Here is a 14,395-nt window from a genome sequence, read left to right as displayed (position 1 = left end):
TGCACTTAAAACTTTACATTAATCTTTTATTTTGATTCCAAAATATTTTGTAGAATTCAACAGGTAATCATCTGAGTCAGGGGACTTATTATTTGTCATGTTTTATAGCTTGTTCATATTCAGTAAGCGTGGGGAAGTCATCACAGAGTTGTCTTTCTTGGCTTGATAGTTCTATGCATTTCACATCGTTTATTAAAGTACGTATAGATAGGATTTTCATTATTAATATCATTACTTGCATATAGCGTTACCCCCTGATGGAAGCCTTCAGAAATATACAGAAATATACATGTATATCTATTTTTCTTCTTTATATTAAATATGTTTAGCCTATTGATACATAATGTACATGATCTATATGTCCATTTATATAAGATTTTCATTGTTCCATATATTATAAATGAAAATAATTACATGTATCAGTAACATAAGCAACAAAAACCTGAAAATGGGTTCATTTGATAGAATGTTTCATACTCATCACATGTACGCATTTTGTTCGGAATCTGGTCATGTAATCTATAATATGCATGATAGTTATTTAATTACAAACGAAGTTTGGGGGGGTATACTGGAATCACTTTGTCCGTCTGTCCGTCCGTTTGTCCGTAGACGCAATTTGTCCGAAGTTTATTTCTAATACCCCTGGACATATTTCATTCAAACTTTATGCACATCTATATATTATGTAGTTGTGCATCTCCTATTTTCATTGAAATATTTTAACAGTCATAGAAGTTACGCACATTTTCTTTTCATTTTGGGGGTTGCGCACTTTGTCCAGAGTTTAATTCTAATACCGTTGCACAGATTTGATTCAAACTTTATTCTCATCTTATATATGTAATGTAGTTGTGCATCTTCTATTTTCATTGAAATATTTTAACAGTTATGGAAGTTATGGACATTTTTAATATTTCATGTACTGCTGTACTGTAGAATATACACTTCTGCATTCACATTGATTGCCCTGTAGATAATGTGAAAATATCCAATGTGCTTGCATTAAATATTTCCATTCATCTTATATGCCCCGCGGGGGGTATTAGTCCCATTAGGACAGTTCTAGTTTATGACAGATAATATGTTGAATATATAAATCAAATGATATGTCAGGACAACCAACTGCATTTGTTTTACATGTGTATTCCTTCATATTGTTGTTATGTGCTAAGAAAATATTGTCAAATTAAAAAAAAACAACCAAAAAATTGATATTGAGGCATCTCTGTGCGATGCGAATTCATTTTCAGTTATGTTGTGATCCTTTGGGGCTAGGTTGGGGTCACAATATGGGGCCAAAATTTCATGAGAATAAGAATTGATAAAAAATCTTTTAAAATTCAGTCCAGGTGATTCGGGTGAGCGATGTGGCCCATGGACCTCTTGTTTGAAATATGTAGTCTCAAAACTGCAAAAGTGTGAGCAAAAATATTTTCATAACACGCTGACGCGCGTTAGTCAATTTGTATGCACAGACAGTTGCAGTTATGAGGCTACATCTTTCCAAAAAAAAAAAAAAAAAAAAAAAATCCATTGCTTATATATATACATGTATATCCACTTTGTCTTAGACACATCCTTGATATTTGATGAAAAACAAATGCAAGAATTGTTGCAAGAGTAAATGCTGCATACTAAATTTTATTGGTTTGACTTGATTTTTAATACATTGTTAAATAGTGTAAAATATCGTTCAAGTACATGAAATGAAAAGTTTCAGAATATCAACAGAGTTTTTGTCGTAGTACATGTAATTACCGAATGAAAGCAGTTACGGGTATGACTCTGCAGTTGTGTTCAATATCCTTGAACGAGTAATCAGACAAAACTTTCCAAGCAGTTGTGGATTTCCTGCTCACTGATATCATCACGGAACCATACGTCGCTCCTACATCGGCCGTGTTGCATCTTTCATACGGAATTTCAGCGCTGAGGGGAAATACGCCAATCATGTCTCCTGACTGAACCTCGATCTGGTTATCAAGTGGCACCTCATATGTACGAATTCTACCATCATATGTTTCAGAAATCTTATTCTGACCAATTAAAGTGTACCTATATCAATATACAATAGAAGAAATGTTACTTTCAACGGTGGATTTAATATTAATATACAATTTATGACAAAACAATGAAAACTTTATATGAAAGATTTGATAAATGCTTTAACATAAATTTTTCTCAAATAATATAATTAATGACTTATAACTATTTACATTTCTTCGATGAATATGTGCTGGTTCATTGAGTTTCAACTGGACAGAAAAAACAACAACCCCTTAATTAATTGCTTAATCTGAATTACTATCCAATATTTAGTTTCTTCGCTTCTATGGAGACCACATTTATTCATATTTGATGTTTATTTGTACCCACATGATCAGACGTAATCTATGTAAAAACAAGAGACACCTGAAAGTAAAAGTAAGGATGAAAGTACGTGATAATATAAATTTAACCAATCTCTTAAATATAGATGTAATCAGTCTCCTAAATATAATGTTAAATTTAACCAGTCTTCTAGCATCGTCTTTCAAAGTGTGGGAGGGGCAGTCCGAGAAGAAAAATACTTTAGAATTGTTTGAAAATTTCTTAACAAGCAAATAAAACAAAACCCAAAGCTCTACATCCTGAATATTTTTGGGGTAGGTTGATGCTTCAGTTCAATTCACCGGTTTACACTGTCACTACAATCGCTTCTATTTACTATATAATAAAAATTGGGAGGGAGAGGGCAATCAGTTTATATATCAAACAATGCATGTAAAAGTATCCAACTTGCACGTGCATGTAATAATAACGGTAAAAGTAGGTTGTCGAAAAAATGGGACATCCCCTTCTTTACTACGTGCCTGATAATTAGTATTGTGTACATAAAATGTAGGTCGACCTGTATATTGTAAGTTGATTGATACAGAATTTAATTTTCAAATTAAAAGAATGAATCACATCAGCTGATAAAACAGACTACAGCAGAAATATTACATTAGAGATGCCCATTCGATCGAATTTAGCAACAAGTAATATGAAACGGTAAGCAATTAGTACATACAAGCTAGATGTCTTTATTTTACAAAAAATATTTTGCTTTTGATCAGAGGCTGTACTCATTCCAGTCTGGCTCGGATGGCTTCGTTTATATGCTATACAAAGGGTCGGGTTTGCTGTACGCAATCTTTTCGGCCACGGATCTCAAAGGTGCAGACGCATAAACATTTGTAACAGATATCGTGTAAGTTTGCTCTGTAATTTTGATATCGTACTATTGTTTACTTATGCATGCCTTTCAAAAAGTGTTAAAGTGAACAACCTCATCTTTAAGTCACAAATGAACGTGCATGGTAGTAAATTGTGTACTAATATTTTTGCAGACGACACGCACGTGCTTTAATGCGATTACATAATCAGAAGTATCGCATATTGTTATCGCTGTCTATTCTTGTACATTTCATGAAAGGTGAAGATAACGAACAATAATCAATCTCTTAACTCCTAAAAGTATTACAAAATAGAGAGTTGGGCAAACACGGACCCCCTGGATATACCAGAGGTGGGATCAGGTGCCTAGGAGAAGAAATTATCCCCTGTCGACCGGTCACACCCATCGTGAGTCCTATATCTTGATCAGGTAAACGGAGTTATCCGTAGTCAAAATCAAGTGTGCCAAGAACGGTCTAACAATCGGTATGAAACATGTCAGACAGCATTTGATCCAAAGATGATAGGTTGTATTGGCAAACTAGCTTGTTATAACAACCATAAAATTTGCGAAATCCTGACTTTAAACGTGACTGTTGGAAGCCATGCACCATCAACTTGTTTGTCAGTAGCCTACCTCGATTCAAAGACTGATCATACGCAGAACAAGATCTTGAGTATCGAATCAGTTAAGAGATATAAACACCACATGCTGGTGATAATGGAATATTGCTACATAAATATGGGAAGTTGACGACGGAGAAGCTGAAATCATCCCGTTTTTCATAAAGTCGAGTTGTTAGACTGCCGTTGATATCCATGTTCAATAGAATATCTATTAAAGTATGATGCAGAAGTGGACATCGGAATGTCGCCCAATAGAAAAAGAAGTCAGAATAGCAATACAACTGCTGCATCCCCATTAAACAAGGACAAGGGGAAGCATCTGGAAGTTGGTTGACAGGCACAGCAACATTACCCTCATTGACCAAGTTCGGCAAGGGGAAGTAATTAGTACTCGTGGGGTTGGCTTCAAAAGCAGAAAACGCCCAGAATCCAGTGAGAGTTATTACTGCAACTTGTTTATGAATTGCCGGGAACCGCCTAAATAGCCACCATTGTCTGTATGACGCAATCTGACTGGCTGACAGTTCTCATGAATATTCCAAGCGAATGGTCATGCGGACACGACCCCCTATGGGGTAATGTCAGATCCTATGGTAGCGATTGTGAGCGTATCCTAGGATCTGATTTGAATTAGATTGATTGGTGTATTTGACAACACTTTTATATCATAGAAAATAGGTTGATGTTGGGTTTGTGGAGTGCCAAATCAACATAAACTCAAATTTCTAAAGTGACAATATACATGTAATTACGATCAGATATAATTAATTTTCTATTTATTCCAAATATTGACGCCAAGAATTGAGGACAACAACGTACTGTGCGTTAACTGTATTCGGGGGAAATAACTCGCGGTGCATGGGAAAATATATCCCATTAATCATCAACGATAGATTTATATCAACCAATCTTGATAGTCTTAAGGGTATTGATGAAGAAAAGAAGTAAATTTCAAAACGTATAAAAGTTATGGGGATGTAAAGCTATGGTAACATGAGGGATGACTTCTGCATAATTGGATTGATCTATTGATTAAATCATACTCTGATTCCATGGTTTTACATCCCATAAAGCAAACAACCTTGACATTAAGTACACACGTTTTAACAGTAGAAGTTGGTCTCCAAACTTGTAAACTAGCGATTCCGTTTGTCTCGCTGTAAAATTGCCATTTGACGATCTTTCCAGATTTTTCTATTCTCATCATATCGTTCATGGCGGTGTAAGAATGCTGTTTAGCTAACGATTCCCGAAGTTTAAGTAGGGGTGCGGCATTATTGGGTTCCGCTATCGTACTGGATGCTGAAATCATAGAGAATAGTTCCGTTCATTGAGTATCAAGTTCGTTTCAAAATCTTTCTTGTTTAATAATCATGAAACTAGTAATCAAGGGAGCGGCCTGTGAAATTTCCCCATCAATATGTTTGTGGTGTTCCATCCCTAATGAAGTATTTGCTATTTTCAGCGGATAAATGATTGATTTTAAGTTATCTAATCATTATTCCATATCTTATTTATTATCAACTAAAATTTATATAAAAAATTTAACTGACACCCTTGTTCAGATTTGTAAAAAGATTGCACGGTGAACTATTCTTTAAACATACTAATTGACTATACATGTATATATATATATATATATATATATATATATATATATATATATATCTTTTATATATATATTACCTTTTTACATGTACATGTACCGCGAGCGCCACCTTCCCCTCAAATCCCACAAAACAACCTCATTTCTTCATCTTTAATGGATGAAACAAATTTTCCCAATAGACTTCAGTGTTAAATTAAATTAACCCATGGGTTATCATTCTGAGATTATGTAAAAGTCTAATCGTCTCTCGTTTAACTCATGGGTTATCATTCTGAGATTATGTAAAAGTCTAATCGTCTCTCGTTTAACTTTTCAAGTTTAAGTACCTTCTCTTGAAAATCTACAATTTCTTAAAGAAAATATTGGGAGGTGGGGGGGGGGGGTGATTAGGAGTACATATAGAATAGCTTGATTCAACATATGTTCTCACAAAGCAATTGACATCTCACCGTTCAGTAAAGTTATTTCATACACATTGTATTTTAAAAATTAAACCGCTAAGAGAAGAATGACATCTAACCTTTACAGACTGGCAGGGAACCGGAAAATGTCCCATTTCTGAGACAGGCTCTGTGGAGATTTCCGTCAGCGTGAGAGAAACCAGTTTTACACCTGTATTCTAACACGTTTCCGGTGGACAAGGCGGCAGCAGACGTGACAAGTTCGGTGTTGCTATCTGGGGTCACGCTGGGTACAGGACAATTGTCTTCCATGACCAAAAAACAGAGGCATGTTGTTATGATAAATCACTAATGCGAAGTATCGAAACATATAAATGTTGTAACGGACATCTCTAATTCGACATTCCTTTGAGTATCACCCCTACTTTTATTCTGAGCCATGTGCGGGAATTAGTCTTGATTTTCCAGACGTTTATGTATACTCCCTACATCTGGACACTTTCTATAGAAGATAAAATATCCCGTGAAATGGCACTGATCTTGTAAAAAAAAAATAGGACGTTATTGAAAAAAAAATAAATGAGTTTGCAATATATCTTATACGATGCTCGATAAAGATTGGGAGTTTCTTGTATAAACGATACATTTTTAGGATTAATTGAAAATATTGTATTTTAAGGTAACTCCATCCTCGCATTATTATCTGATAAAAGTATAGAACGTGAATTGATTTCTATTAATTCAATTGCTAAAACTAATAAATTATCATTTAAAATATAAAGGCAATCGCACTTTATAAGATGCGAGATAAACATAAATAGAATCATAGATCAACCTCAGAAAATTCCTTAAACAGCATAATCAAAATTTCACAAAAATATGACAGTATTCATAACAATTTCATGAAATTGTTTCTTTACAAAAAGATACAAATGTTTTGAAAGATAGAGGAAATATGTCGAAAAATGGACTGGTTAAGAAAATCAATGAAAACAGAGTTACTGCCCTTGGTTTTGATATTTTTAATTTAAGACGTATCATTTATTATTCATATGTGACTTAGACTTTTGAAATATGTTTAACAAGATTTTTAACAATAACTATTGGGAAAGATTCCAAAAAAAATTATCTTCCTATCATACATAAATCTAAATAAATCATTAATTTTGCAAACTCTTATGACGTCACACAAGGGTGGAATTAGTTCATTCCACTTGCACAATAGTTACGCAAGGGAGAGTTCAAGTAGATCTTTTCCAGAAGAAAAATATCATAAATACTGAATCTGTTTTTCTTTTAGTAGAAATCTATGCCTCAACTCTTTAGAGTTCGATTTAATGTAGTTTATATGGGCACAGGAACTAGAACACAAGAGTCTTTCAAAATTTCGATAAACCTCTCTTTGTGTTCAGAAAATACATTGCTATATGTGGTTGGTGCAATATACCTTACTGACTCACTTAGTTAGGCTATCCTTTTATACACAGATATGTCCAAAGTATGTCTTGTTATATACAATATCCTTTATGTTTTAGCACAGGAATAAGTGTCAACTTTGGTAACCATATACACTGTTAATTGCAATCGGGTCAGTATTTAACTGTTCATGTGTTATAAATGTTTATTAACTCTCCACAATCAAACTAGTTTTCTCTCTGCTCACCTTGGATGGCGCCGATATGATACTGTGTTTCATATCTTGTGGCCTTATTTGTTCGCCATCTTTTTGCTCTGGGTTTGTTTTGATGAATTTTTATTTGTCATCTTATAGCGTAGCATTATTTAAGTTATTTTATCTTCTTTGGGGGAAATCAGACTTTGAGTAATTTAGCTTTGCAGGTACTTTCACGTAGAATGTATTATCTGATTTCCCCCAAAATCTTATGTTGAAGATTTCTTTCGTCATTTGGTATTGTAATAAATGACAAATTTTCAATCTCAATCATTCTTTTGTTCAGATTTTTTATGACAGCAAAAACGAGCTACGGTGAGCAGAGTTTGGGTAATAGAAGCTGATAAACATAAAATCAATATTATGGAACATAATAGCATTTATGTTTAAAGCGTATATATGTGCCATTTACCCTATTGGGGACCTCGTATAACTTTACCCCGTTGGGGACCTCAAGTTTGTTAGCCAATCAATGGCTTGGATAGACACGCGATAGCTTGTGTTTTGCACACGTTAGCCTTTTCATATACATGGGATTCAGTGAATACAAATTGTAAAGCGGATCAAAGTTTTTTCATTTTCTTCAACCCTCCACCACCCCAACTTTCCGTCCTCAATATGGAGGTTTACTTCGGTGCTATGCAATCTTTTTATATAGGCTTTTTCGTCATTTGGGTTGGCCTTATTTGTTCGCCATCTTTTTGCTCTGGGTTTGTTTTGATGAATTTTTATTTGTCATCTTATAGTGTAGCATTATTTAAGTTATTTTGTCTTCTTTGGGGGAAATCAGACTTTGAGTAATTTAGCTTTGCAGGTACTTTCACGTAGAATGTATTATCTGATTTCCCCCAAAATCTTATGTTGAAGATTTCTTTCGTCATTTGGTATTGTAAGGCCTTATTTGTTCGCCATCTTTTTGCTCTGGGTTTGTTTTGATGAATTTTTATTTGTCATCTTATAGCGTAGCATTATTTAAGTTATTTTGTCTTCTTTGGGGGAAATCAGACTTTGAATAATTTAGCTTTGCAGGTACTTTCATGTAGAATGTATTATCTGATTTCCCCCAAAATCTTATGTTGAAGATTTCTTTCGTCATTTGGTATTGTAATAAATGACAAATTTTCAATCTCAATCATTCTTTTGTTCAGATTTTTTATGACAGCAAAAACGAGCTACGGTGAGCAGAGTTTGAGTAATAGAAGCTGATAAACATAAAAGATACTTTGCAATGTTTGTGGGGAGTATACAAAAAAACCATCTGGGAGATCGGGACCACGACACCAGCTGTAGGTGAAGTGCCACAGACCTATGCATGACGCTCAAAGCTGTAGCAGCGAGGGATTCCGTTTTATCGTGCCTAAGCCTATTGTGACACGGGACCTCCATTTTTAAGAAACATATCTAAAAGACCGTGACTTTCAATTTTGATGTCGGGCATTTGCGAAGGAAAAATCCTTATCAATGTTAAATATCTTGGGTTTGACGAAATCGAAGCGTTTGTGACGCGAGCACCGTAACCACTAGGATACTGCTACAGATATATGAGGAGGTAAAAAAATAATTAGTTTCATTGATTTTGTTTGCTTATCCATCTTACGTTGTTTTTTCCCATAATTCATCGATAACCCGTATGAAAAGGTTACCAGTTACATATAAAGTTACATATTTAAACCTATTCATGGCACTCAGAGCCAAGTCCCAACCGAAAGACCCGCGTCTCTTACTTCTGAATGTTGAGCGTTTGGTGAAGGAGCAGTTACTACCTATTTTGAGGTCTTTTGACACGGCTTTGGTACAAGCATGCCTCGAACCTACAATCTTCGCGAAACAAACGCTCTCACCACTGAGCCACTGATAGATATGTCGCATTATACGTCACATGATAAGCAGCAATGTCTTTGTGGTGTGATTAAAATACTAGTGCATAAGTATTGTACTGTATGACCGACGTTATCATTTTGAAAATGTTAATTTGAATGTACAGCTTAAAAACGGTTTTGAGAAATGTCTCGTTACAAGCATTTCTGGAAAATCATCAGTCTTGTCACAATTGAGAATGATGCCATCATGTGAGGAAATATGCCGATTCATTTAAGATGTTCAACCCCAAAAAGAGGGAGTGTCATCTCCCGTCCAGACCTGCCACTACTGTGAATTAAACCCTTAGGCTAGTTAACATACATCAAGATATCTTCATAAAACCATAGGAATAATAGTCATCATAAACTATTGCTACAATATATATACCTTGTATATTATCGCAGTAACCACAGGTTTTGGGACACGTGTGCCAAACAAAATCTTCATTTTCACAAGCACGGGGATCCAAATTTAAGTAGATTTCACATTTAGGTGTAGCATCTTCGCATATCTGTCGGGCTATATAATGCAAAAGAGATGTATGGTTTTTAAAAGGTACGTAGCGTTTGTCTCTCTCTCTCTCTCACACACACACACACACACACACACACACACACACACACACACACACACACACACACACACACACATATATATATACATTGTATATACATATTAAAAAGCACTAAGTTCCAAGTTCCAGCAACTCCCGATACCTAAAAGCATCGGATCCACAAGATGGATACAAGGTCAAATACAAAAAATTATACCAGGCACTAAAATGATCAACGACACGAACAACCAGATAGTCAAATTTTCGGGACGACCCGTCCTTCTTCATAACAAACGAAAAGAATTACATAATGTGACCAATATTAACAGAGAATAATAACAAAAACTTCATATAAGTACATCTAGCACTATAACTACACTAATCTACAAACGTATTTACAACGCAGACAAGATGGGTTTTTTGTTTTTGGTTTTTAGGCTTGCCAATCAATGTTAAAAGCGGAGCGAATTAGGACATGCCTAATTCGTCCAAAAGGAAGCTTGTTGGTCCCTTATGTCCCACCGGGGATGAAGAGGATAAATAAGTAAATAATTCGTCCAAAAAAGCTGATCCAAAATCCAAAAATGATTTTGAATCAGCTCTTTGGACGAATTAGGCACGTCCTAATTCGCTCCGCTTTTAACATTGATTGGCAAGCCTAAAAATCAAAACAACAAAACAAAAAACAAAACAAAAAAACACAACAAAAAACCATGTAGTCTGCGTGGTAAATACGTCTAGATAACACACATTGTACAGACTTCCTTAATCAACAGGAATTTTTTATATATGATTCGAAATAATTACTAATTGTTGAATATTGTGATATCTACAGTTTTGGTAAATATAATTAAGAAGTTTATCAATCATGCACAAACCTTTTGGTGAGTATGAGCAAACATAGGCAATATAAAATGCAGATCCACAATTAACTCCTTGCCATTCCCCCGTTCTGTCAGACATAAATGCACAACCTTTGGATGAACCTGAAACGATATGGAATTCTAGAAAGACTCTGTCTATGATGAATAATATACTAAAACATTATACCTGATGAAATAAACAGAAATTAGAAAAACAAATTTACCACGCTTGTAATTAGTCCACTGCACCTTCTCTCCATCTGGCCAAAAACCGTTCTCAAGACCAATCCAAAATTCCACCCCATTCTTTCTGTAAAAATCAATCGGAAAAATCTTCATGTAAACGATCTTGTCATATTCTAATTCATTATTTGTAAATCTCATCCGTCACTGTTGTAAACGAAAACCTACACCAAAGTTGTCAAGAATTTGTTTTCTTCCGTGTCTTTACTGGACGCCAGCGTTGCATTGTTTTCGCCCAAACAGCGTGCTAGTGCAGTGGTACGGTCCACCTCCTCCTCAAAAACTTTATAACACTGACCTTGGTAAGGCGTCCATCCAGTTTTACAACCTGTAGTCGTAGAATGATGGAAATGAGACAATATGTTTTCATGGTATGAATGCCCCAAGGACCCTAAGTCTACCTTCAGTAACGACAAGCTACCGATGTTTTCAAAACAAACACAAATACACCACGAGTGCAAAACTCCGGTTACCCGAGTTGCAATCGAACGGTACCTAAAGTTTTTACCCATATGACTTATTGTGGCGTTTGAACTCTATCCAAGTACCTCTCCCTTTCACGAGAATTAGTGTTGTAGCAATATGTCTGTCTTGCAAGGATACTGTGTATGTTTCATTTTTCAAACGATGGATGGAATTGGTTGGAATATTATACCTTACGTATGAACCGAAATCGTCCCTGGTGTCTTCCACTTGACTGAAAATCGGAAATTTCTACGGATGACTGGTTTTAGGTAGTTGAGAACGGTGAACAGACAAGGGAGTCAAAGAACAAAGAAAATTAAAAGTGATAATCCACGGGTAATTTGTGGAATATAATCTAGTATTTAATAATAAACGGACCTCTGGTGTGTCCAGGGGTCTGTGTTTGCCCAACTATCTACTTTGTATTGCCTCTAGGAGCTATGAGATTGATCACTGTTCGTTATCTTAACCTTTCCAGGATAATTTATTAAATAATGTCTAGTATTTGATAATATACATGTAATTTGTTAAATAATGGGCATATAGGTTGGGAGTTTTAACTACTGTTAGTTACTTCACCTTTCATGTAGAAAATATTTATGTTTTCTTTTTCTTTCATAATTTAAAGATAATTAAGTTCAATATTGTGTTTATAAGTTGTGTATTGTTTAACTTTTAGCTCCAGAATTTTTCACTCATATGAAGACATCACCATTGCCGTTGAAGAGCTGCAAAATTTAGTTCTATGCTCGACGCGTTCGGCCTTTGAGCAGGGAGATATCTCTATCATGCTACACCTTGTGTGACACGGGGCTTCGGTTTTTTTGCGGTCCCATTCGAAGGACCGCCCCATTTAGTCGCCTCTTACGACAAGCAAGGGGGTATGAGGATCTATTCTAACCCATATCCCCACGGCATTTGACAGTTTGGTAAAAAGTAATTGAAATAATATTTTTTCATAAAATGTTGCAATTTCGGAATGAATATCAGTTAATAATTATGGAAATTGAATAATATTTATTTCCTCCGTCATATGTGTGAGTGAAAGAAGCAAAATTAAGAATTAATCATCATGAAAAGGTGAAGATAAAGAACATCAATCGATTCCATTTAACTTCTATAAGGAATGCAAAATTAAGAGTTGGGCAAACACATACCCTTTGTAACTAAGCTTCAAACAAGATTGGAACGCATGACCATATGTCCCCCATCGCTGCAAAAAAAAGTTAAAGCGCAAAAGTCCCATAACACTTATAAAATTTGTCGAACCAAAATCGCGGTGTAATATCATCAACTACATACATGTATGGTGAATAACACTCCTACAAAATTTTCACAAAATTTGTTGAGCGGTTCCCGATGAGTTGCATCGACAAAGGCAAGTTTGACGGATACTGATATTTCTATGTCCCCTTCCGCGTTGCGACGGGGGTCAAAAACTCTTACAAACATGCATGGCGAGATCCAGTAAATGTTCTACTAAGCCCTTATCTTTGCTTCTCACGGAAATATTAACATCTGTCATGGAAAATATTCAAACGTACATGTATTGTGCCACAACATATGTCATAAATAGTGTATAGCAAATGTGGATTTCAAATAATTTTATAAAACTTTCAGTAAATGTGTGAAATAACAAAACTTTTCTCAAATTAATACCATCAAAATGGATGACTTTTCAACACTTTACAGGACCAAACCTCAAGATGAATTAAAGACTAGACAATTTGACATCATAAACAGTTGATTCTTCAACAAAAATGGAAAATGGAAATATTCATATCTGGTAATCAATCCTTTAAAAAATCCCTATGTTAAACATCACTGTGATTCTACGCAAATGAACTCTGAAATTGATATTAAAAAGTTCCTCATTGACAATATCTTTGTAGTCTTAGTGATCATGTCTCCCAACAATGTGTTGGAATTCCCATGGGTACGAATTGTACTTATTAGCTGACCTGTTTTTATATATTTTTATTAGAAAAAATTTCAATGCTTCTACATGAGAAGAAAACATTCCTTGCTTTGGCCTTCAATTTGACATTTGGGTATATCGAAGACGTTTTATCTATTAGCAATAATCATTTTTATTCATATATCGATTCGATATATCCAAACTTTGCAATGCCTAGATATAGACCATCTTATAGGTAATCCACCAACGTGTTCTTGTTCTTCATCTTCTTTCAACTATAGTCCAGCTGGACATGTCATTACTGGTGATGTTAATATAGTTGTAAATGAGGATCTCAAATCACTTATTCTAAAGGTCCTTAATACAGAGAACCTCGGTCTTTCAATTGGCGACAGAACTTCATCTCTATTATGAATTCCGTCGAAAATTATGTCAGACGATGGGCTAAATATGAAAAAGAAGAACTTGATACATTGTCAGAATGGGTTAAAAGCATAAGAGGAATATCAAAATCACGCATGAGACACATCAAAACAAACGTATGTACATGTACCACTATCCTTCTGTGTTTAGTAAACCAGAAGTGATAAAAGAGTTAGATAGGGTACATGAGGATTATGTTTTAGTTCCAGCTGACAAAGCTTGTAACAATTTTGTTAGGCTCATTCTTACAAATGTATTTTAAACGAACTTGGTATTAATTCCAATTTTGGAAATCATACTTGTATTCCAACTACCCTTTCAAAAGATGAAATTCTTCAAAACCATGCTTCAGTTTTAGACACATTTGATATCCCAGTCAATGGGTCGAATGAATATAAGTTAACGGGTATCAGGACAACTCGCCCCCAAGACAACTCGCCCTCAAGACAACTCACCCCCTCGTCGGGACAGCTCGCCCCTAAGACAACTCGCCCTCAAGAAAACTCGCCCCCTCTTCGGGACAATTCGCCCCCTCTCTTGAGATATCTCGCTCCTTCATA

General features: G+C 35.1%; 1 protein-coding gene across 1 annotated transcript in view; it reads right to left on the bottom strand.

Moving 5' to 3' along the window:
- Positions 1-1,616: 1,616 nt before the first annotated feature.
- LOC125652110 (uncharacterized) overlaps positions 1,617-14,395 on the bottom strand; it is a 79,872-nt gene continuing 67,093 nt past the window's right edge. Inside the window, exons 25-31 of the mRNA XM_048881078.2 lie at positions 11,198-11,357; positions 11,011-11,096; positions 10,802-10,909; positions 9,758-9,889; positions 5,958-6,143; positions 4,929-5,130; positions 1,617-2,058 (exon numbers count right to left, since the gene is read on the bottom strand). Of these exons, the coding sequence (XP_048737035.2) occupies positions 1,758-2,058; positions 4,929-5,130; positions 5,958-6,143; positions 9,758-9,889; positions 10,802-10,909; positions 11,011-11,096; positions 11,198-11,357 (1,175 nt within the window). The 3' untranslated portion in view covers positions 1,617-1,757. The remainder of the gene's footprint in view (positions 2,059-4,928; positions 5,131-5,957; positions 6,144-9,757; positions 9,890-10,801; positions 10,910-11,010; positions 11,097-11,197; positions 11,358-14,395) is intronic.

This window comes from Ostrea edulis, chromosome 5, assembly GCF_947568905.1.
Source record: "Ostrea edulis chromosome 5, xbOstEdul1.1, whole genome shotgun sequence".
NCBI lineage: Eukaryota > Metazoa > Mollusca > Bivalvia > Ostreida > Ostreidae > Ostrea > Ostrea edulis.
Note: the sequence above shows the minus strand (reverse complement) of the source record. Positions and strands in the feature narration are given on the sequence as shown.